The sequence below is a fragment of the Anticarsia gemmatalis genome, chromosome 20 (assembly GCF_050436995.1).
Source record: "Anticarsia gemmatalis isolate Benzon Research Colony breed Stoneville strain chromosome 20, ilAntGemm2 primary, whole genome shotgun sequence".
Taxonomy (NCBI): domain Eukaryota; kingdom Metazoa; phylum Arthropoda; class Insecta; order Lepidoptera; family Erebidae; genus Anticarsia; species Anticarsia gemmatalis.
This window is the reverse complement of record NC_134764.1, coordinates 3,016,197-3,042,826: the sequence shown is the minus strand read 5'-3', so window position 1 is coordinate 3,042,826 and position 26,630 is coordinate 3,016,197. Positions and strand designations below refer to the sequence as shown.

Below are 26,630 nucleotides of genomic sequence, written 5' to 3'. Positions count from 1 at the left end.
CGTGTCGTGAAATTACCTACAAAAGAGGCATCAAATAGAAATAGTTCAGGCAGACATTGTTCAAGGGATGCCTTGAATGATCGTAACGGTAAAGAGCCCTTATCACGAGCGTATTATTATATACCGAATATTCTCGTGTGAGAGATATTACAGGAATTTGAATAATAGTTCGGCCTTATGTTAAGAAGATCAAGAACTTAACGTTGGGACAAATATCTGTAGAGGCAATTAGTTTTGTGTCTTTATTGTAAGCCAATAAGATTGTGTTTTGATGTGTTTGAGGTATAAACGTGTTTAGTGTTAGGAGTTATTTTAGGAACAGTCGTACTAGAATATTGTAAAGTGATGTTTAATTGTGATCTAAGATTAATGGTTGATTGTTAGGAAGATTATTTGTTTGTTATATTTTGCTAGATATCTACTAGATTTACCTTAAAATTGAAGTGATAAACATGTCACAAAATATGTAAGAAATAAACACATTACATGTTTTGTGTTTTCATATTTTGAGAATAGGCGGCAAAAAGTTAAGTTTACTTTATTACAATAACAATTTTGTGAGGAAATTGGTAAAAATCTCAACGCTGTGAGTACAGTCAGTACCGAGCATGATTCAAACAAAACTCACCCTCGGGGTCTATGTGATTTACCGAATATTTTTTTATTAAAAAAACAATATTCTTGGTCCTTCCAGGAACTGATTAACATTGCAATTTTTTATCAAAATTGTTCGTTCTTCATGTAGGGTACTCAGTATAAAAGAAAAATATATTATGATTCGTTTGGGATTTCATTTTTCAAATTGTTTTATTATAATGTTGAACAATATGTTATGTTAAACAATATGTTAATATGAACAATTGGTATGTTCCTTTTTTATCTCGATTATACATGTTTTTTTCGTATAACAAAAGTATTTCTAATATTTTTTAATAGTCTCCTAAAAGGTGTGTATGGTGGACACCATAGTCATTGCTGGGCAAAAGCCCTCTCGTATTCCCTCCAAAATTCCAGTTGTTTTTTAATAACTCAATATTTTTTTAAAAGCAAATGCATTTTCTTTTTGTATGCTTGTTTTTAATACTTTAATATTTTTTTAAAAGCAAATGCATTTTCTTTTTATACGCATTCGTTTTCATCTGATTCCGTCAATAAAATAGTTTTAAAACCAACTTATACTTGTTATATGGTACAGTAAATGAAAGAGTAGTTCTCAGCCTCTAGTTCTGCGAAAGCGCCGAGGGCTGACCTTGACGGCCTCCACGTAGATATAACGTGATGGAAATAGGTCAGCTTTGGTGTTCAAGCGATGGCCTAATGACTTCACTCGGATTATTAAAGAGCTTGTATTTTATTGTTTGAAATATGAATTTTATTTGTTGACTAGTGTGGTTGACTTTGTTTGGAAGTTAATGTTGAGTTAGTAGATTAAAATAATCGTAAGGTGACTTTTTAATCTGTTTTTAAAGATTTGAAAGGTAAATACACAGTTAAGCGTTGATGATTTGAAAAAGGTTACTATTCATGTTTAATATGATGGTGATATGGACAAAAGTAACGATTAATATCTAATTACAGTGCAATTCTAGTCCGAATGGCAATAAAATAATCTTTTGTTGCAACAATTTGTCTCTTTTTCATAGTTGTCTTATTCAGTAGAATTCAAGCTACACAACAAAGTTTTTATGTCTGATCAAACGTAACATCACTAAGAGTACAAAAACAAAAGTGAAACACTAATACAATTATTCCACGATACCATGATTTCTTATTATTAAGTTCAAGTATATAATATGAAATATATGTATAAATACCTATGTTTATCCGTTATTTCGTTACCATAGTACAAGCTCCGTTTAGTTTGGAATCAATTGACCAATGATATTTATTTATTCATAGAAGTTCATTCTCTTACCTTCTTCAAGACGCTCAAATTAACATGAAGAGCGAGCTCTGTCTTGAGTTTGTCAGGCAGCAGGCCGAGGGCAGTATTGATGTCCCCTCCGCCCTGGATACGCCCCCGGGACCACGAGTAATCGTACCAGCGCAGCACTCGCCGCTTCATACCACCTGGCACCTGAGATATATGGGTTATCGTTATGTACGAGAAAAACCTTTAAGATATTGTACCTTCACACCTTTGATGGAAGAATGCTGTCACGTTTTTATGGTGACTTTACCCTACGTTCTTCTTTATTAAAGATTTGAGTTCGAATTTTCTTTTAAGATAATAGCTAGCTAATTTAAGCTACTTTGTAATAAATAGAAGGTATTCCTTTCGTATGGACAAAAAGCATTAGCAAGTACAAGTGGATTTAATTTTGTATATGATTAGTTAGTCTTACAACACACATATTCAGTTTGGCAATATTTATTAAACAACAAAACCGACTCGACTCACTTGTTCGGCTCGTGCCGATCGGGTTAATCTACACATATCCGTATTTGCTGCCCGGCTACGCCGATTAATCCATTGATCACCGCCGTCGGCTATACTCGACAAATCAGCACGAGCTCACGACGCTATATTTTTGTCGACATTTGCCGGCGAAAGCGTCGTGAGCACTTTCTGATTTGTCGAGTATAGCCGACCGTGGCGGTCAAAGAGTTAATACTGGATCGAATACGTGTGTAGCAAGCCTTATGGTCCAGTTAATTAGCTGTAATTAATAATTACCTTATGATGTCTCATATAAGTTTTGGCGCCGTCCAACAGTCGTTCAAACTCGAGCCTGTTAGCGTTCCTGTTGGTGATGACATTGCCCACCTGGCCCACTATCGTGGCGAATATGAACACGCCTATCAAATAGCTCACTATTGTGAACACGTACCTGAGAAATAACGTAAATATGCTTGTTTATTGAGATCATAATATGTGATCATTGTTGCCCCGCTAGACAAATAGTTTGGACAGAAAATTATAAAATTTAAAAGATTAGTGGAGTGGTTTGAGCATGAGCGCTGAAACCAAAGTCTTATAGTTACAAATTGCTATTGTTAAGTATTTGCCGTCAAACTGTTCGCCTAGGGGAATATAAATATTTTATTGCTAGTAATTTCAGTTTCACAAGTGTACAAATAAACAGATTTAAACAGAATTAAAACATAGAATAACATTTAAATTGAGGTGTTTAACACAAGTCTGCTTTAAACAAAATAAACATCTTATCAAAAGAACAACTAACTACAATGAAGTTTAACTAAAACAAATAACAAAATATAAATTGTGCAAAGTTTTCGAACAGTTGCGATAATACAAAACACCCCAAAGCAATAGTAACGGACAAAATGAGCGATACGACAAAATGGCGGTTTCATTCAGTGAAGGCTGTTCGAAAACTTTCTAAACTCGTTGTAATCGACATCGATGAGTGATAAATAAAAGTAACAAATAAAATAAATACAATTCATGATGAAGTAACTAGTCACATTGATTGTCGTTACCCGAAGTTCGCAGCGCGAAGCGAACAGCCTCCAAATTTCTGCCGCCGCCATTTTTATTTTTATTACACTCCACACTGGCTGTTTCCCTCCAACAAAATGTTTGAGACAGTGTTTATGTGGAATTAATGAAGGAATAAATATACAGCTGTATTATACCGCGGCATTACGGACTATTTAGGCTTCAAGTATTTTGCCTAATGTCGCTAAGCTTTCTTGGAATGTTTGAGTATAAAATTGAGTAGCTACGTTTTATTTTCATGGCTCTATTACCAAGTGAATGTGTTAAAAACTACTCTGGTACGATATAAGTGCGATTCTATTGTGATGAAGTTGTAAAAATCCTTTTCTGTGTAATAAAACGCATTATTGCGTATTCTAGTGCAATATGAGTCGCCATAATATTTTTATTTCCGTCCGTATTGCCTTAGGAATACGTGCTGTAATCAGAGAATAGAAAGTTACTAAAAACACTGTCTGCAAAACACATGTTGTAAGAAAACAACTGTTTTTAAATAATATAATACGAGAATGGTGGTGGTAATTCATAAGTGTACGTTTTACGAAATCTAGCGATTGGTCAGATCATAACGATGTTCTTTATTAAATGTTTGTTACATAAAATTAGCATAACGGTCTTGTTATGCGATGGTTCTGTATAGAAATTAGGTAGTCAAAATACTTAAAGTAAATCATTCAAAGCGTCTGTTTTTAGTTTTATTAAATCTGTCTAGATATTTTTGCAATACCTAAAACTGTTGATTATGGATACCTAATTTTATTTTCTACTCCAAAAATGTATAGTTATGCCTCCTGTTTTTGATAAAACAGCACAATATGTATTGTTTTATTTCTTAAATTAAAATGATTGCCTCTTCTTTTAATAATGGTGTTACATTTCTAATCTTTTCCGTTTCGTCCATTCTCTCAACTTAATTTACTGTCTTTGTCCGTAATACAACACAGATTGCGAAGAGGAGACTGTGATATTTTCCAAAGACAAAATTAATTGAAAGCTTAATCTAAGTCGTCGCTCAGACTAACTCCGGGATATTCTCTTTTGAAAATGAGTAAACATAACAAGAGAACGGACTTGAAATATTTTGATAAATTAAATACATAAGTACGATATAAATGTCGCCTCATGTTTACGGATGTTTGAAAGAAATCTAAATAAATGAGAAAATTGCATTTGAATCTGTATTACAGCGCTGTAAGTTCCGCTTATGCTATTACATTTATTATTCAATATGTGAAATGGACACTTGTAAATTTATTGATTGACACCTTACGTACTATTACTGTGTAAAACAGAATTGCACAGAAACTAAAACATAAAATACTTGTATATAATTTACAGATGACTAAAACAATGTTACATTTTAGTGAGTAGAGTCTATTGAATCATTTTATTATGAAATCAGTTCCGAATTAAAGAACAACAAACGTGCTATTCTTAATGTAAATAGAAAGCAGCTAACAAGTCAACTGAGCGTAGAGAATTTGAATTAAACGTATTTTTACAAAATTAAACATGCCAACGGGCGACTGAATATGACACTGAGCTTTTCGCTAGAATTAGATCCAATATCAAAGGCCAATATGTAAAGGCACAAACCTTCTATGTGCGAGTCGGACTCGGTCACGAAGGGTTTCGTACCAACACAATAAAAAAATACACCCTTAATATTTGATACTTTTATATAATTAGTATTTGTGGTTATAGCAGTAACGGAAATACATAATTTGTAAAAAAATCAGCGTTCTTGCTATTACAGTATATGAGATACAGTCTGGTGACCGACAGACGGGCAGACAGCGAAGGCTAGTACTATGGTTCCGTTTTTATCTTATAGGGAGGTTTAGGTAACCTTAAAAATGATCTGGAGTCGGTTTGAGAAGGGTTTAAAGTCAGCCTTGGCCGCAAAAGTGTATAAGTGTACGTCAGTTCTACCGTCAGCTGTGGAGAGGTATCGCCGTAATTAAAGCCCGTTTCTAACGAGGCACAGAGAGGAACCAGTGGCTAGATTCAACGTGTTTTGTCTCTATTCTGTCGCGTGCCGGTTGGTAACGAAATTACAACGCAGTTGATTTTGATTTGCTTCCCATTAATTAGTGTTAAGAATAGGTGTAGACATGTCTCTACTATTTGATTGGTAAACGAGAAAGTTAACTACAATATAGGGAAGTACATACCATGCAAAGTTTTGAATATGTTTAAAATATGTGCGTGTATGTTTATCGAAAACTAATAATGTTAAATTGCTACTTTTCGGAATAATTCTTCCATCGTCAGAGGGCTTTACTAGAGTTTGACATTTCTGATACTTACAGTAGCGTAATTCTGTATAATCTGTTCTGTGGGGTATCGACATTTCAAATGTACTGTTAAAATAGTTCTTACGGAGCCCAATAGAGGCGCTATACAAATTTTCGTGTAAAATTTATCGATAGCTAGTCGGTTCTCGGTAGTCGATAGTAGTAGAGAATCGAGCTACTGTATGGAGAATCTATCAAAAATGTTAAGATTATTTATGAATAATATTAGATCGGGGAAAAAGTCTTTTCGTATTATAATATGTATGAACTTGTAATAAAGTCTCTTTGGCTTCAAGAATCAAATGAGTACACAATTCATTAGGTTTCTTTTAGTGAGCTCGTAAGGTACCCAAATATCGACCTTTTTTGTGTAGAGAAAAGATTTTATTACAAGTTCATACATACTATAATGCGAAAAGACTTTTTCCCCGACGTAATACTATCTGACGTTGAAAAAACTGTAGGTACTACATAATTAAAATAACGTTTAAAAACACAATTCGTACCTTCACATGGTGTTGACGTACGTTTTGATTCGACAAAACAATTTTCCAGTACAATGGCTCGTGAAATGAACTAATTCTAACTTTGTGCCGAATTGTGTCTATTACTTGTGTCCCCAACAACTTCTGATCGCATATACTTTGTTTTATTTATATTATTTTCTAAGCCATTGAGCAATCGGTGATAGTTGTGGGAGATAATAAAATCATGGAGATTAACAAAACAGTAGAACACTCTTAAGTGGTACTGAATATATTAATATTATTTTGATTAAAATTTTATGTCATTTTAAGAGAACATATTTACAAAGAGATAGTTTAGAATAATAATAAAAAACCTGATGTGCAAAGTTAATTGCAAGTTCTAATTTAATTTGAGCCAATTTTACAAATTTTCCCTTAGTTTGACTGAGTGTTAATGAAGCCTGTACTAACATACAAAAGTGCTAGAAGTGAGGTTATTTTCACTTAAATTGCCAGGCATCGTATTAGAGATTTAATAAAATTCTTCTCAAAAGCTTTGGGATTGTAGGATGTCTAAGTGCTGCTTATACGGTGGTTGAACGCAAGGTCCAACGTGCCTGCATGCACTTTACTTGTATAGAAAATTCTGTATAATGTAATTAAAAACCTTTTAAAGGTACTGCAAGATAATTATGATAATAATGAACTAGAAGACAGCTTTATAATAAATTAAACTATTTTTATAAAAATGTTAAGTGTGATATAAAATGTATTTCTAAAGAAAATCCAGTAATGGTTTCTAGAATGGTGACTTTGCTTGAAAGCATTTATTTTTCTATTCTCTAATGTGATTAGGATCTGAATACTGAAAATAGATTTTAAATATTGTCCGGGCAGAGAAAAGCTTTTGAGATGAGTCCTATCAAGATGTTGTTTCAAAGATCTCCAAAATATAAAATAAAAGAGTTTATTTTTGTTTTCACGAAACAAAATGCCAACATTTTGCAACTGTCCTTGGAATTAACATACCGTATACTGAATGTGCACAACATTAGAAAAAACAGCCTCGTTCAGCGAAGCATAGCAAGTAGATCACCGTCGATAACTGTCTATTGACACAGAATACTTTGTCTAGCGGCCCTAGCCTTAGCTTTTTATAGTATTGGGCGGGTCATAATGACCAGATGACGTCATACCTGCCTCCAAACAGTCGTTTCGGCAAAAACTAAGCGTCGCAATCACCTTCCCAAGTTGGAAAGTCGCGTATTCCTTGAAGCGCGCCCAATGCGCTTAACCTTCTTCAAGTGGGTGTTTTATAGCTAATCTAAGGGTTGTCTTGGGATGTCATAAATCAGAGACATGGAACGCTAGTGTTTGACCTGTGGTTATTTATGACCAACCTCTTCATTCGCTTCGACAGATTTATCGATGTCCTGGTGCGATATGGCCGACAATTTCGGGATTGCCATTAGTTTTTTGACCTTGTTCGCTACGATTTCCAGGATTACAGTCTTTGGAAGTTTGTTCATTTCGTTTTTTTTATTCATAAGACGTCGTTTTCAGGTCTAGGCTATCTGCTTGATTTATTGTTCTTTAAAAGTAAGTTTTTCCAATAAATTGGGTAGACCTCCCAGGAGAGATGTTATACATAGATAATATGATTATGGAGTAACTAGCTCAGCTGAGAAAAACTATGGAAACTCTGTAATACTCAGTTCTTGTTTTCTCTTTTAATTATCATAAAAGCTGAGGACTGAATGTCTGTAACGGGCTGATCGTGTTTTTTCAAAAGCCCTGCTATTTATTTATTCTCTAAATCATATAGCTTTGGTTGCGCTTGTTATATTTCCAGTGGTTGGATCACTGTATCGTTTCCATTAATCGGCTGTCATTCATCTCTTCCACATGGGTGACGCATCGAAGCCTCGTGTTGCTGTCTAATCTCGTTATTCCTGACAGTATGACTTTTGCAAATATTTGCCATTTCGTTTATTACTCTATTTGACACAATTATTCTCTAGTGCAGATACTTATTTAGACAATAAATAAAACATACCTACATACATACATAATATCACGTGTTTTTCCCATAGGAATAGGCAAAGAGACCAAAGAACGCCTTGGTACGATCCTTACAAACTTTTTTTGGTTCAAGCACTTCCATATATCTCATCATACAGGACTATTAATCAATAAGTACAGTAAATAATCTTTACACATAAAATTAAAATAACTCATTCAGGCGTATTTGCCTTGTGTTCGTCAAATAACTTTCTTATCGTTTATCTAGATTAATTTGGATAGATTGCCACAAAAATAGCCACACACCGTTTATTTACCTTTGAAATCATTCATAACACAGCTTTCTTTATACAAATTATAACAGGAAAAATTCTGATACCTACATTGAAGTACAATACTATCGTCTATTACTCTAACAAGAGAATGTTTCAGAACAAAGAAGTATTTGAAGCACGTTTCTCTGTAAATTTATGTGTAAATAAACATTGGTACGTGTCGTTGGAAGGGAAAGATTTTCGCTTTTCATTGGATGGATATCGGGAGGCGACAAACCTGCAGTCTTGTTTCCAATGCTATTGTATAAATTGAGTGCACCAGGGGAATATATGTAGTTGTTTCGAAATTTGTGACAAATGCTTTAGGTTTAATGTGCTTTGTTTTTGATAGTGCCGTTTAATGCCTGATGCCGTTTAAGTACGAAGCCCATAGCCAGTTGCGCTCACCGTTCGGTAAACGATCTGTGGGTTAAGCAAACCTTGGCGCGGTCATTCTATAGATGGGTGACCGTATAGTGGTATTTGAACTGGGCGTCTCCGTTCTTCGGAGGGCACGAAAAAGTCGGTCCCGGTTGTTATCAATTAAGATAACAGTCGTTAAGGCACGTCAATGGCCTTTGGGCGGCTTGAACAACTTTGACACTAGGTTGACCACTAGCAATACGATGAGAGAGAATACGAGTAAGGAAAACAAAAAGCAGCCGTAGTTTTGTTTTGGTTAAAGGTCCTTGAATACAGTCAATAACACCGTCTGGAAAAACCCATACATTTAAGTAGGTACGCTAAGAAGTTGTTAGAAATCAGTAATCCCATTTATTCATCTGTTTTACCAAGAAAACTCAATCTACTTTCATCGTGAAATTATAATCTAATAACTACTATACATTTCAAAGAAAAACAACAAGAAAACAAGCGGCACTTGTTTACTTACTAAGTCGATACAGTTTTATGTAATATCGTCCATACATACAGGATTCTACGTTTATTCCACCGTGAAAATTGGATGGAATTTCTCAAATAAAACCTATTTGTATTAGCACGCAAGAACGCGTAAAGAAAACTGCTATGATACGAAAAGAAAATTTCTCTCATGAGTTATGTGGTTCTTGAAGAAATTTTCTTTGGATATTATGCCTACGTGGGACATACGAAGTTTGTGTAAGAGGTGCCGGGGGAATGATTTTCGAAGTGATTGCAAAATGTGATATAAAAATCAAATGAAGAAAAGGAAAAATGTGTTAGAAAAAGCTTTGAATGTTTCTTGTATGTGTACGAGTTTAATGGCCAGAAAATAAAAGTTCGTGAAAAATTTGAAATTGTTGTCGATTTTTCTGTGTTTAATTGACAAGGCTATTCAATTCGACACCTTAATACTGATATATATAAATAGGCTTATTGGGCAAACAGATTGCCATAATTCAGAAAAGCTAAAATAAAACAGTTATTATACTTTACATCATACGTAGCCTAAAGGTAAATGATTTCTATACTAAGACCTTTTTCAGCTGACAGCTATTCTCTGAGATCGTGACCCATATTTTATAATAAAGATTAGTAACGTGTGTGCTTAAGTTAATCAGGAAAATATGTCCTTTGATTGCCGCACTCAATCATATTAGGATGCTGTAGCAGCGATATTGGCCAAAATTGGAGACATGATATCGTTGAACATTCAAGACAAAGATATTTAGGTACGAATACCATTTAAAAAAATTGTGGACATAAATGGTAAGGCCGGGAGGGGACGCCCTAGAAAGACATACATAGATTATATCAGTGATATCTTGCAAAAAGATCAGGTTGTGTAGTAACCGGCGGTCCTATATGACTAGATGTTTGTATGAGAATGAAGCAAAGGAAGTTTGTAAAGATCGTACCAAGTTGCGTTCTCTGGTCTCTGGCTATTTAATGAAAGAAGGCGTGATTATGTGTATATGTGTATGTATATATTTACCCTTTACGGAATATGATTATATAATCTGAACCAGTGAGTTCTGAAACATAATCTAAATATGTTCAGGTACGTAATATTATTTCCCTTTGAACCTAAATGTCCAATTGATGAAAATTCCTTTTACGTTAATTTATTTTTTGATCGTTCATGAAATGCTGAGGCACTAATCAATGGTCTTGAAAATCAAAGTAACTCGAAATAAAGTACTTCTGTGAAATACATTTACAACCCAGCTGAAGGGATTTTTAGAAAGGTTAAAAATAACATGTAAGTGGAATTTTGTACACGACATAAAAGCAGCTCATTAGTCTTTAAGATGAGCAGCAGAGTCGATCTCCATACTTTGGATGACCTATAAAGAATTCATTTATTTTCTTGTGAATTCCGTGATGATTTTTAAGATAATTCGAGTTTTATTGTAATTTGAAGTTTTGAACATCTCTACAATTAGATTGCCCCCGTATATACCTATTTCAACCATGTTATGTATCCTCCAAAGTGCTTTTAGTAAACTTCTCTTGTACGAACCCCTACTGAAGCTTGTAGTTCATTACTTCGTGTGTCATCGACTTGTATGTACGTAACATGTAAAACCCTTCTATCCTCAACTAAGCCTCGTGTAGGCTCTCCCATGTAACACCCTCACTGGCTCACATTGTCATGCCGAGCGTGTCCTTCAAACGTTTTTGTGCAAGCTGGCTTATCTCTCCCATGTATGGAATGTATGTATGTATGTGAGTGGGGTAATATACTCAATTATTATTTGTTACATGTCAGATGCGATGTTTAAGTAAGGATGGGGAGGAATCACAGTTAAATTGGTTTTAGTCAGTCAATATTACTTTATGAAACAACGATTAGTTACATGTAAATGATAGCTAACTACTGTTAAAACGAACATCTAAAGAAAAAGTCATTCCAGGTCCTTCAAAAGTGAAGGGATGTCAACGGAAATTGGTATTATTACAAAATAAACGTTCTTTAAGTCTCTAAAGGAAGTACAAATTTGGCCTGGAAAAAAATTGTTTCTTAAGTTACATTTTTTTGCAGTGTTCATTTCGCGTCAAACCCATTTTACAATACAACTTTTAAATAAAACAATATATACAAATTCTAAGTAATCATTGTTCGAATACGAATCCACTCAAATTAAACGAGTGTAAAATAATCTAAATGATAGCAAGTCCAATCTTCTTAAGTTACAGCTGCATTTGTGTTATTAAGCCTAGTACTCGTATTCCCGAGACGAAACATAAGTAGGCTAGCGTTCTATTACATTAATGTTATAGAAAACATGCTGAATTTAGAAAAATATAAGTATGACCTGTTTTTTTGTAGCAAATGGACACTAAACTGGCCCTAATTATTAGACCTTAAATATTTGTGGAGAAGAAACAATATAATGCTGTGGGCACTTAGCAAAATATTGAGAATACAATTTTAATGTCCACCTACTGTCCCGCTGTTGGGCAAAGACCTCCATTTCTTTCCCACTATCGCGGTCATCCTTAACTTGCATCTTAAATCCTATTTTAATTTTTCTAATGGTAACCTATTGACTACTATCTGGTGGGTGTGCATTTCGTTAAGTTAACTATAATATTGGCAAAGTGTTCCCAGCTGTTCAATCATTTGAACATTTGTTTCCGTATTCATAATTGAGGGACCGATCGAGGTCACTTCAAAGTATTAGAATTCCCAAAGCACTCTTGCTTCACAGAATTAATGTTTCCAAAGAGCACTAATTACATCATATTTCAATTTTGTGGAAACGATTGATTGGGGCCGACAGTTCCTAGTGGATACGTATCCAGTTTACATTGAATTAGAGCAGGAAACAGCTATTTCAAATGTTGCTGTATATTAATTTATCCATGCTATAGTGATGAAATCTTCACCACTGCAATATTTTGTAAGCATATTGATGAATAGAAAATATGTCATGACAAGGTATTCTCTACACATTCATTTTTAAAACATAAAAATGTGAAAAATGTTGAAAATATCTTCTCTAGTCTCTGTCTTCTACTATGCATAGGAAAGACGGTTTTATGTTTGTTTGTATGTATGTATGTGTGTGTAATGTATGAATGTATGTAATATCTTATTTTCATAGTAAACACCTACTATATACGTAACGAGATGTGTTACATAAAAAACAATATCCTCGTATCAGTTACAAATAGTCACGTCGTTGATTTAAGAGTATACATATCACAAAAGGCCTAAAGATAGAAAACAAAGTGGAAATATCTATCTTACGTGATCGTACATCTAAGCTACAATCTCTGTTTGTGTCACACTATGACGTCCGGACATCCGAAAGAAAATACTCACAATTAGTTACCGTCATACGTACAAATTGCTACATTTATTTCATACTATTATCTAACAAAATAAACTGGTTTTATTCAGTTAAGTCTGGTAATTTGAGACATTTCTTTAGGTTTTCTTTTTGGGTTACAAATTTTATAAATTAAAAGAATATTTACAGTATTTACAGTAGCTCGATTCTCTACTACTATCGACTACCGACAATCGGCTTGTCATCGAGAAATTTTGTATGAATATCTGATCAGCGCCTCTGACGGGCGTCGTAGTAACTATTTTGGCAATACATTCTAAATGTCAGATTTTCAATACTCGGCAGTGCCGACGGTACAGAATCGCGCTACAATACAGTAGTTTTAGCATACTTTGGCAGTATGTTGTCTACAAATAGATACTAAAAATATAAGCTTTCATTAGGGTAGTTGGTATTTATGAATTCAAATTACTTTCCTTATTGAAAGGGAGTTCTTATTTGATAGATTCAGGGTTGCTTATCATTCAAATATGTCCGTATCTATGCGATCAATCAAACTAGTGATGAATAGAAGGCTTAGTGAAACGCGTGCGGGATATATGGAAGTGATACGAGAAGGTATAATGTGTGAAGATGGAAATGTATTCCAAATATATCTGCTATAAGGAGGTTCTCGTGTAAATATAGTTATTCTAGTAAGAAATGGGCGGGGATTTGTTAAAGTTGAGTTCAGATGCCCAACAGTTGAGTTCAATGACTTTTGGACATCTTTGAGTATCTTGTATAGCATGATATTAAGATTATTAATATATTACTTGAACTGATAATAAAATCTTTTCCCTACACAAAAAAAGCTCAATATTTGGGTACCTCACGAGCTCACTGAAAGAAACCTAATGGATCGTGTACTCATTTGTGATTCTTCAAGCCAAAGAGATTTTATTACAAGTTGATATATATACTGTTGACATACTATAATGCGAAAAGACTTTTTCCCCGACCTAATATTTTAGTATTTGTTGTTATAGCGGCAACGGAAATACATAGTGGAAACTTCAGCTTCAGATCGACGGACAGTCAGCGGAGGCTTAGTAATAGGGTTCCACTTTTACCTCTTAGGTACGAACCTTAGAAAGCTATGAGGTTAGTGTAAATTAAGATCAGTTGATAGAAGCTCAAAAATTACAAATAGTTACTGAGTTGCCATTTGCTGGCTTCAAGTGCGAATACATAGACTGAATGGCCGCCTGCAAATAATTTCAATTACACTTCTTAAAAAGAAAAAGTAGCTCTTTACTAAGCAGTAATAAAATGTAGAGTTTAAGCCCGTAGTCGGGTGAAATCGCCCATTCTCTTCAGTTAGTCTTGAGTGTAACAAAGTGGCATAACTAACAGTAGACGCTGACAGGCCACTCAATTATTGTATAGCTAAAATAGAACCTTCAAATATTCGCCTCGGAATGCACAAAGGGCTAGCAAAAACAAATAACCTTGAGTTAATTTACTAAACTTTGAAAAAGTTGGAGCAGATGTATGGAGAAGGATTATATTTAGAAAGAAATGAAGTAAGATTTCAATATAAATGTTACACCTTTTTTTTAGATGTTTTGGAGATAATGAAATAAAAATATAAATATATTTTTTTAATTGTATCAACACATTTCACTTAACTCTTCAAAGACTCATGATAATGTGTGTGTTTTTTCACTTGTTTGAAACATATATTTTGATATTCTATATATTGACTAAGTCTATATATTGATATTAATCCATAGTATTTCAGTTAATAATAAGAAGAATCCAGTGAAACTACAAAATTGCCTTTCCGTGGTACATTTTCACGTTAAGCCGAACAAATTGCGGGAGAGTTGCGACTATCATTACGAAGTTTAAGCGTTGTACAAATTGTGTTTATAGAACTTTCCACATTGTTATAATTTACGCAACTTGCCGAGCCTTCGGTGATCTACCTATACAATACTCGTATCTGAAAAACTTTGATTAACAAAATATAAAGGCTAGTTTGAAGGATACAGTTTAATAGCCGTTGTTTCAGGACATTTTTCCTTGTTTTTGTAAACTGTCTTGCAAGTTATCAACTCTTCGAAAATGAAGTGGCTGCCTTCAACCGCACAATATATTTTCCTATCTCGTTCATATTATAAATAAAGAACCTTTGATGATATTTTCTGCCGAACGTCAACGTACAAGCAATTCTCAATTTATTTTGTAATGTTCAGTAGAGTAGACATTTATTTAGCTAAATATCAGGTTTTACGTAGATATAGAACTTTATTTGAATTGCACCCGTCACTATATTTATCTAAATTAGTTTCATCTTGTTTAAAATTGATCGTTTCCAAGAAACGATACAGTTCCACGAAATACTTAAACGCTTAACTCGATCGGACGTCTAATGTTTATTAAACATCGGTGTCTTGTATAAAACCTTGCTGTCTCTAAAACGTCCGTGACGTGCAATAAATTTTCGTCCATAGCTTGTTTTAATTAAAACAACTTTTGTGCAAACTTGCGTAACGAAACGAACTTTGATTCCATTATCGTGGCTTTGGGAAACAGACGATCTCAAATTGAATTTCAAAATAGTAACCGCAGTCTACGGTCTATGTCGCTCGGAATTGCGTTCCTTTAAAGAAAACTTACAATGTATTCGCTCATTTTAAAATCAAATATAATTAAAAATGAAATGATCTGACCAATCGCGTGATACAATGAGACATACCCTCGATTGGACCTGAACTGCAGCAGGCGGGATTTGAGCCCGCGGCGCGGCAGAAATTTGGGGCCTCCTTGCGTGCTACCGTACATACAACCTCTGTGTTAATTCTGTTAGTCACAGCTTTACTTGCAAACCGCTGACACACCGGCTAAAACCTTAAGCATTGGCTTTGGAGCAAGTGGCTACCAAGAATAAGAAGTATTAAAGACTTGGATTCCAAAGTTTCAAGCGATGTTGAACGTGCAAACATAAGTCAAAGGATTACAAGAAACCATGCGTCATTTCTAGTTCCATATTACATGCAAATCCTCGGCTGCCGCTTGTTTCAAAGCCCGGTTTAACACTACAATGCCTCTCTACGCTCTTTACTGAGGGAAAGATTGAACGCGGGAAAGCTCTCGGAAAGCAATCCCGGGTAATTGTATTTTTACAAGAGCACTATAACAAAACATAGGTTACTTTCCCGAGGTGAAGTGCGTACGTGTGCGGAGGGTTAATCGTGGCACTATCGCTTCGTAAATTGAATTACAGATCCAATGCTCAGTATTAATGCGACTATCATAGTTATTGTTTCATTATGTTCCGTTCCATTTGTACTAACAAAAACAACCTTAATTACAGAGAAACAATATAGGTAACCAAATAATTGAATAGTAATGAAAAGTACTTAGCACAATACAATCTATTTATGAGTATATTTCTTAAATCGGCTGGAATCGAATTGCCTTTATTCATGTATCAATCTAGTTGTGTATTACGTTCTTAAACTATTCAAAGCTCTTCTATTTCTAGGCTCGTTCCATTTTGTAACAAATATAGAAACAGTTTTTCTTTCGAACTGATCTGACCGCTATTTGTATGGATAAAGTTTTGTGAATAAAATGGACTGTGCTACTCTCTGGTCAGTGAGATTAGCACAGTCCATTTAGTGATCCAACCACTGGAAATATTATATTTCCAGTGGTTGGATCACTGTATCGTTTCCATTAATCGGCTGTCATTCATCTCTTCCACATGGGTGACGCATCGAAGCCTCGTGTTGCTGTCTAATCTCGTTATTCCTGACAGTATGACTTTTGCAAATATTTGCCATTTCGTTTATTACTCTATTTGACACAATTATTCTCTAGTGCAGATACTTATTTAGACAATAAATAAAACATACCTACATACATACATAATATCACGTGTTTTTCCCATAGGAATAGGCAAAGAGACCAAAGAACGCCTTGGTACGATCCTTACAAACTTTTTTTGGTTCAAGCACTTCCATATATCTCATCATACAGGACTATTAATCAATAAGTACAGTAAATAATCTTTACACATAAAATTAAAATAACTCATTCAGGCGTATTTGCCTTGTGTTCGTCAAATAACTTTCTTATCGTTTATCTAGATTAATTTGGATAGATTGCCACAAAAATAGCCACACACCGTTTATTTACCTTTGAAATCATTCATAACACAGCTTTCTTTATACAAATTATAACAGGAAAAATTCTGATACCTACATTGAAGTACAATACTATCGTCTATTACTCTAACAAGAGAATGTTTCAGAACAAAGAAGTATTTGAAGCACGTTTCTCTGTAAATTTATGTGTAAATAAACATTGGTACGTGTCGTTGGAAGGGAAAGATTTTCGCTTTTCATTGGATGGATATCGGGAGGCGACAAACCTGCAGTCTTGTTTCCAATGCTATTGTATAAATTGAGTGCACCAGGGGAATATATGTAGTTGTTTCGAAATTTGTGACAAATGCTTTAGGTTTAATGTGCTTTGTTTTTGATAGTGCCGTTTAATGCCTGATGCCGTTTAAGTACGAAGCCCATAGCCAGTTGCGCTCACCGTTCGGTAAACGATCTGTGGGTTAAGCAAACCTTGGCGCGGTCATTCTATAGATGGGTGACCGTATAGTGGTATTTGAACTGGGCGTCTCCGTTCTTCGGAGGGCACGAAAAAGTCGGTCCCGGTTGTTATCAATTAAGATAACAGTCGTTAAGGCACGTCAATGGCCTTTGGGCGGCTTGAACAACTTTGACACTAGGTTGACCACTAGCAATACGATGAGAGAGAATACGAGTAAGGAAAACAAAAAGCAGCCGTAGTTTTGTTTTGGTTAAAGGTCCTTGAATACAGTCAATAACACCGTCTGGAAAAACCCATACATTTAAGTAGGTACGCTAAGAAGTTGTTAGAAATCAGTAATCCCATTTATTCATCTGTTTTACCAAGAAAACTCAATCTACTTTCATCGTGAAATTATAATCTAATAACTACTATACATTTCAAAGAAAAACAACAAGAAAACAAGCGGCACTTGTTTACTTACTAAGTCGATACAGTTTTATGTAATATCGTCCATACATACAGGATTCTACGTTTATTCCACCGTGAAAATTGGATGGAATTTCTCAAATAAAACCTATTTGTATTAGCACGCAAGAACGCGTAAAGAAAACTGCTATGATACGAAAAGAAAATTTCTCTCATGAGTTATGTGGTTCTTGAAGAAATTTTCTTTGGATATTATGCCTACGTGGGACATACGAAGTTTGTGTAAGAGGTGCCGGGGGAATGATTTTCGAAGTGATTGCAAAATGTGATATAAAAATCAAATGAAGAAAAGGAAAAATGTGTTAGAAAAAGCTTTGAATGTTTCTTGTATGTGTACGAGTTTAATGGCCAGAAAATAAAAGTTCGTGAAAAATTTGAAATTGTTGTCGATTTTTCTGTGTTTAATTGACAAGGCTATTCAATTCGACACCTTAATACTGATATATATAAATAGGCTTATTGGGCAAACAGATTGCCATAATTCAGAAAAGCTAAAATAAAACAGTTATTATACTTTACATCATACGTAGCCTAAAGGTAAATGATTTCTATACTAAGACCTTTTTCAGCTGACAGCTATTCTCTGAGATCGTGACCCATATTTTATAATAAAGATTAGTAACGTGTGTGCTTAAGTTAATCAGGAAAATATGTCCTTTGATTGCCGCACTCAATCATATTAGGATGCTGTAGCAGCGATATTGGCCAAAATTGGAGACATGATATCGTTGAACATTCAAGACAAAGATATTTAGGTACGAATACCATTTAAAAAAATTGTGGACATAAATGGTAAGGCCGGGAGGGGACGCCCTAGAAAGACATACATAGATTATATCAGTGATATCTTGCAAAAAGATCAGGTTGTGTAGTAACCGGCGGTCCTATATGACTAGATGTTTGTATGAGAATGAAGCAAAGGAAGTTTGTAAAGATCGTACCAAGTTGCGTTCTCTGGTCTCTGGCTATTTAATGAAAGAAGGCGTGATTATGTGTATATGTGTATGTATATATTTACCCTTTACGGAATATGATTATATAATCTGAACCAGTGAGTTCTGAAACATAATCTAAATATGTTCAGGTACGTAATATTATTTCCCTTTGAACCTAAATGTCCAATTGATGAAAATTCCTTTTACGTTAATTTATTTTTTGATCGTTCATGAAATGCTGAGGCACTAATCAATGGTCTTGAAAATCAAAGTAACTCGAAATAAAGTACTTCTGTGAAATACATTTACAACCCAGCTGAAGGGATTTTTAGAAAGGTTAAAAATAACATGTAAGTGGAATTTTGTACACGACATAAAAGCAGCTCATTAGTCTTTAAGATGAGCAGCAGAGTCGATCTCCATACTTTGGATGACCTATAAAGAATTCATTTATTTTCTTGTGAATTCCGTGATGATTTTTAAGATAATTCGAGTTTTATTGTAATTTGAAGTTTTGAACATCTCTACAATTAGATTGCCCCCGTATATACCTATTTCAACCATGTTATGTATCCTCCAAAGTGCTTTTAGTAAACTTCTCTTGTACGAACCCCTACTGAAGCTTGTAGTTCATTACTTCGTGTGTCATCGACTTGTATGTACGTAACATGTAAAACCCTTCTATCCTCAACTAAGCCTCGTGTAGGCTCTCCCATGTAACACCCTCACTGGCTCACATTGTCATGCCGAGCGTGTCCTTCAAACGTTTTTGTGCAAGCTGGCTTATCTCTCCCATGTATGGAATGTATGTATGTATGTGAGTGGGGTAATATACTCAATTATTATTTGTTACATGTCAGATGCGATGTTTAAGTAAGGATGGGGAGGAATCACAGTTAAATTGGTTTTAGTCAGTCAATATTACTTTATGAAACAACGATTAGTTACATGTAAATGATAGCTAACTACTGTTAAAACGAACATCTAAAGAAAAAGTCATTCCAGGTCCTTCAAAAGTGAAGGGATGTCAACGGAAATTGGTATTATTACAAAATAAACGTTCTTTAAGTCTCTAAAGGAAGTACAAATTTGGCCTGGAAAAAAATTGTTTCTTAAGTTACATTTTTTTGCAGTGTTCATTTCGCGTCAAACCCATTTTACAATACAACTTTTAAATAAAACAATATATACAAATTCTAAGTAATCATTGTTCGAATACGAATCCACTCAAATTAAACGAGTGTAAAATAATCTAAATGATAGCAAGTCCAATCTTCTTAAGTTACAGCTGCATTTGTGTTATTAAGCCTAGTACTCGTATTCCCGAGACGAAACATAAGTAGGCTAGCGTTCTATTACATTAATGTTATAGAAAACATGCTGAATTTAGAAAAATATAAGTATGACCTGTTTTTTTGTAGCAAATGGACACTAAACTGGCCCTAATTATTAGACCTTAAATATTTGTGGAGAAGAAACAATATAATGCTGTGGGCACTTAGCAAAATATTGAGAATACAATTTTAATGTCCACCTACTGTCCCGCTGTTGGGCAAAGACCTCCATTTCTTTCCCACTATCGCGGTCATCCTTAACTTGCATCTTAAATCCTATTTTAATTTTTCTAATGGTAACCTATTGACTACTATCTGGTGGGTGTGCATTTCGTTAAGTTAACTATAATATTGGCAAAGTGTTCCCAGCTGTTCAATCATTTGAACATTTGTTTCCGTATTCATAATTGAGGGACCGATCGAGGTCACTTCAAAGTATTAGAATTCCCAAAGCACTCTTGCTTCACAGAATTAATGTTTCCAAAGAGCACTAATTACATCATATTTCAATTTTGTGGAAACGATTGATTGGGGCCGACAGTTCCTAGTGGATACGTATCCAGTTTACATTGAATTAGAGCAGGAAACAGCTATTTCAAATGTTGCTGTATATTAATTTATCCATGCTATAGTGATGAAATCTTCACCACTGCAATATTTTGTAAGCATATTGATGAATAGAAAATATGTCATGACAAGGTATTCTCTACACATTCATTTTTAAAACATAAAAATGTGAAAAATGTTGAAAATATCTTCTCTAGTCTCTGTCTTCTACTATGCATAGGAAAGACGGTTTTATGTTTGTTTGTATGTATGTATGTGTGTGTAATGTATGAATGTATGTAATATCTTATTTTCATAGTAAACACCTACTATATACGTAACGAGATGTGTTACATAAAAAACAATATCCTCGTATCAGTTACAAATAGTCACGTCGTTGATTTAAGAGTATACATATCACAAAAGGCCTAAAGATAGAAAACAAAGTGGAAATATCTATCTTACGTGATCGTACATCTAAGCTACAATCTCTGTTTGTGTCACACTATGACGTCCGGACATCCGAAAGAAAATACTCACAATTAGTTACCGTCATACGTACAAATTGCTACATTTATTTCATACTATTATCTAACAAAATAAACTGGTTTTATTCAGTTAAGTCTGGTAATTTGAGACATTTCTTTAGGTTTTCTTTTTGGGTTACAAATTTTATAAATTAAAAGAATATTTACAGTATTTACAGTAGCTCGATTCTCTACTACTATCGACTACCGACAATCGGCTTGTCATCGAGAAATTTTGTATGAATATCTGATCAGCGCCTCTGACGGGCGTCGTAGTAACTATTTTGGCAATACATTCTAAATGTCAGATTTTCAATACTCGGCAGTGCCGACGGTACAGAATCGCGCTACAATACAGTAGTTTTAGCATACTTTGGCAGTATGTTGTCTACAAATAGATACTAAAAATATAAGCTTTCATTAGGGTAGTTGGTATTTATGAATTCAAATTACTTTCCTTATTGAAAGGGAGTTCTTATTTGATAGATTCAGGGTTGCTTATCATTCAAATATGTCCGTATCTATGCGATCAATCAAACTAGTGATGAATAGAAGGCTTAGTGAAACGCGTGCGGGATATATGGAAGTGATACGAGAAGGTATAATGTGTGAAGATGGAAATGTATTCCAAATATATCTGCTATAAGGAGGTTCTCGTGTAAATATAGTTATTCTAGTAAGAAATGGGCGGGGATTTGTTAAAGTTGAGTTCAGATGCCCAACAGTTGAGTTCAATGACTTTTGGACATCTTTGAGTATCTTGTATAGCATGATATTAAGATTATTAATATATTACTTGAACTGATAATAAAATCTTTTCCCTACACAAAAAAAGCTCAATATTTGGGTACCTCACGAGCTCACTGAAAGAAACCTAATGGATCGTGTACTCATTTGTGATTCTTCAAGCCAAAGAGATTTTATTACAAGTTGATACATACTATAATGCGAAAAGACTTTTTCCCCGACCTAATCTTTTAGTATTTGTTGTTATAGCGGCAACGGAAATACATAGTGGAAACTTCAGCTTCAGATAGACGGACAGACAGCGGAGGCTTAGTAATAGGGTTCCACTTTTACCTCTTAGGTACGAACCTTAAAAAGCTACGAGGTTAGCGTAAATTAAGATCAGTTGATAGAAGATCGAAAAATTACAGATAGTTTCTGAGTTGCCATTTGCTGGGTTCAAGTGCGAATACACAGACTGAATGGCCGTCTGGAAATAATTTCAATTACACTTCTTAAAAAGAAAAAGTAGTTTTTTTTCTAAGCAGTAATAAAATGTAGAGTTTAAGCCCGTAGTCGGATGAAATCGCCCATTCTCTTCAGTTAGTCTTGAGTGTAACAAAGTGGCATAACTAACAGTGAACGCTGACAGGCCACTCAATTATTGTATAGCTAAAATAGAACCTTCAAATATTCGCCTCGGAATGCACAAAGGGCTAGCAACAGAATATACCGATAGGTTATTTACTAAACTTTGATACAGTTGCAGAAAATGTACGGCGAAACATTATATTAAGAACGAAATGAAGTAAGATTTCAATATAAATGTTACACTATTCTTTTTTAGATTTTTAGAGTTGATGAAAAGAAACTATTTAAGTAAATTGTAAATATATCAACACATTTCACTGAACTCTTCGAGCGACTCATGATTATGTTTGTGCAATAATGATCATGCATGGCACTCACAATGAATTATTTCACCTGTTCGAAACACATATCGTATATAGAGGTATAATAATGTATGTTTATCCATATTAGGTCAGCTAATAATAAGAAGAATCCAGTGAAACTACAAAATTGAGTTTCCGTGTTACATTTTCACGTTAAGCCGAACAAATTGCGGGAGAGTTGCGACTATCATTACGAAATTTAAGCGTTGTACAAATTGTGTTTATGAAACTTTCCACATTGTTATAATTTACGCAACTTGCCGAGCCTTCGGTAATCTACCTACATAATACTTGTATCTGAAAAACTTTGATTAACAAAATGTAAAGGCTATTTTTAAGGATATAGTGTATTAGACGTTGTTTCAGGACTTTTTCCTTGTTTTTGTAAACTATCTTGCAAGTTATCAACTCTTGGAAAATGAAGTGGCTGCCTTCAAAACCGCACAATATATTTTCCTATCTCGTTCATATTAAAAATAAAGAACCTTTGATGATATTTTCTGCCGAACATCAGCGTACAAGCAATTCTCAATTTATTTTTAGTAGACATTTATTTAGCTAAATATGAAGTTTTACGTAGATATAACATTCATTTGAATTGCACCCGTCACTATATTTATCAAAATTAGTTTCATCTTGTTTAAAATTAATCGTTTCCAAAAAACGATACAGTTCCACGAAATACTTAAACGCTTAACTCGATCGGACGTCTAATGTTTATTAAACATCGGTGTCTTGTATAAAACCTAGCTGTCTCTAAAACGTCCGTGACGTGCAATAAATTTTCGTTCATAGCTTGTTTTAATTAAAACAACTTTTGTGCAAACTTGCGTAACGAAACGAACTTTGATTCCATTATCGTGGCTTTGGGAAACAGACGATCTCAAATTGAATTTCAAAATAGTAACCGCAGTCTACGGTCTATGTCGCTCGGAATTTCGTTCCTTTAAACAAAACTTAGAATGTATTCGCTCATTTTAAAAATGAAATATAATTAAAAATGAAATGATCTGACCAATCGCGTGATACAATGAGACATACCCTCGATTGGACCTGAACTGCAGCAGGCGGGATTTGAGCCCGCGGCGCGGCAGAAATTTGGGGCCTCCTTGCGTGCTACCGTACATACAACCTCTGTGTTAATTCTGTTAGTCACAGCTTTACTTGCAAACCGTTGACACACCGGCTAAAACCTTAAGCATTGGCTTTGGAGCAAGTGGCTACCAAGAATTAGAAGTATTAAAGACTTGAATTCCAAAGTTTAAAGCGATGTTGAACGTGCAAACATACGTCAAAGGATTACAAGAAACCATGCGTCATTTCTAGTTCCATATTACATGCAAATCCTCGGCTGCCGCTTGTTTCAAAGCCCGGTTTAACACTACAATGCCTCTACGCTCTTTACTGTGGGAAAGATTGAACGCGGGAAAGCTCTCGGAAAGCAATCCCGGGTAATTGTATTTTTACAAGAGCACTATAACAAAACATAGGTTACTTTCCCGAGGTGAAGTGCGTACGTGTGCGGAGGGTTAATCGTGGCACTATCGCTTCGTAAATTGAATTACAGATCCAATGCTCAGTATTAGTGCGACTATCATAGTTATTGTTTCATTATGTTCTGTTCCATTTGTACTAACAAAAACAATCTTAATTAGAGACAAACAATATAGGAAACCAAATAATTCGAATTGTTATGAAAAGTACCTAGTACAATACAATCTATTTATGAGTATATTTCTTAAATCGGCTTTAATCGAATTGCCTTTATTCATGTATCAATCTAGTTGTGTATTACGTTCTTAAACTATTCAAAGCTCTTCTATTTCTAGGCTCGTTCTATTTTGTAACAAATATAGAAACAGTTTTTCTTTCGAACTGATCTGACCGCTATTTGTATGGATAAAGTTTTGTGAATAAAATGGACTGTGCTACTCTCTGGTCAGTGAGAATAGACAAATGAAAATGGATCCCGAAAATATTTGCGAATTGTAAGACTCTATTTGAATTTTATCGTTTCCAATCCAATCTTGAAATACATTTTGTTTGACAAATAGTTTGCAATTCTTAAATCAGTAAGTACTTAAGTAAAGTGCTGCATTTACGGACTAGCGCAACTCGGCCTTCAAGACTAGTGTAATCTCTGTTTTTTACTTTATATATTATTATTATCTAACTATTTCTAATTTCTCCTCCTATGTTAATACTTATGTGTTTTGTTATTTAATTGTACTGATGACCTTTGGTTCAAATAAAAGTTATATTATTACTATTATTTATGCTTTTACCTATAATTAGTTGATAAAAAAAAAATCTTCGTATTGATTTCTTGATTCAATTTCTAAAGAATTATAGTTTTACTTTTATATTTTTTGGCCAGACATAAGTTATCTCTTAGCGCTACAGTTACTGTACATGTATGGTATTTAAATTCTACTATAATTTGAGTTTTATTTACGCATTGTTTGCAATAAAATGCATTATTAGCAAAAACAATTAATATTAGACCCACATTTTTTAATTACTGGCGTTAATTCCAAGGCATTCTCTAAGTGTTTGGTGATTTCTTAAGTACGAAATTCCAAGTTTTAATGATCAACCCTAATGATTGGGGAGGCCAAATTTGAATTGGAATTCTACTCCTAATGAGTACATTTTAAAGATTTTTTTGCCCATATTAAGACTTTAAGCCGAAGATATAAGAAGGTATAATAGTAGAAAATGGTAAACATCTAATTATCATATTAATTAAGCTTCAATTTGGCTTTCGTTATTTCGAGTGGCTTTTTTAATTTTAATTATATTAAAAAGCTGTTGTTTGTTTTCTACCTGCTTATCTTTTTCCTGGATTTAACATTACATTGTAATATTTATAATTCATATTTGTTTACATTTTTCCTTATAACAATTAAGAAGAAAAGCAAGATAAAGTAGACGTCAATTTTAATCATCAAAATAAGCTTACTGGGGAAACATTATAACATGAAACAAAAAATATATTTTATTCCTGTTTTTAAAGGTGTCTTAACATTGAATAGATCTTACGCACAGCCACTAGGACTAAAATAGCTTATAAATAAGTATCAAATACCTTATCTACCAGATAAATGGCCAGTAATTGTATGAAAACGACTGTCAAAATTCTACCTAATAAGTATTTTTTATACATAATCAAAAGTTGTGAAACTGGGCTTTATTATTTCAACCATTGCCAAATAATAAAAAAAAACAAAAACGTTCAACAACAGACAAAGATCTTTATTCAAAAGAACTGTCATCTTGAATCTTTCTGACGTTGAAAACTTTGAATTTGGAACGATTTGAAGAGGGCGTGACACGTCTTAGAAGTTTCTAGAAAATTCTCTTTAGAGGTCAAGTTTGTGGTATGATTAATGTTAACTTTGACATTAGGTTAGGAAAATTCTATTGTATAGTGTAAGTATTTTAGTTTTAGAAACTGGATACTATTACTTAAGTTACAGATTAATTTGACTGCATATAAAACTGGATGCTAATACTGTTACGCTACAATTTAATAAACCGAACGTATTATTTTATCTAATAGAACGTAGGAACTGTAATTCGATTAGATACAATTGCAAAAAAGAATACCGAAAATACCTTAGTAATTAGCTATTTTAATTTCCACAAGGGAATTTAAGCTATTACGTTACATTAAAGTCAGAAATACTATTTAAAACTTCATTTTGAAATATAAACAAAAAAGTATTGAAACGAGAATGCCGG

General features: G+C 34.0%; 1 protein-coding gene across 10 annotated transcripts in view; it reads right to left on the bottom strand.

The window, feature by feature from the left end:
• Positions 1–26,630, bottom strand: part of Cngl (Cyclic nucleotide-gated ion channel-like) — a 400,426-nt gene that overhangs the window by 13,026 nt on the left and 360,770 nt on the right. For 9 of the 10 annotated variants that reach the window (XM_076128118.1, XM_076128122.1, XM_076128121.1 and 6 more), the window contains 2 exons: positions 2,678–2,831; positions 1,916–2,077 (listed from right to left, as the gene is read on the bottom strand). In XM_076128118.1, coding sequence (XP_075984233.1) covers positions 1,916–2,077; positions 2,678–2,831 — 316 coding nt within the window. Of the gene's footprint in view, positions 1–1,915; positions 2,078–2,677; positions 2,832–15,526; positions 15,738–26,630 lie in introns of those variants that run through there. The other variant, XM_076128128.1, reaches the window with a different exon arrangement.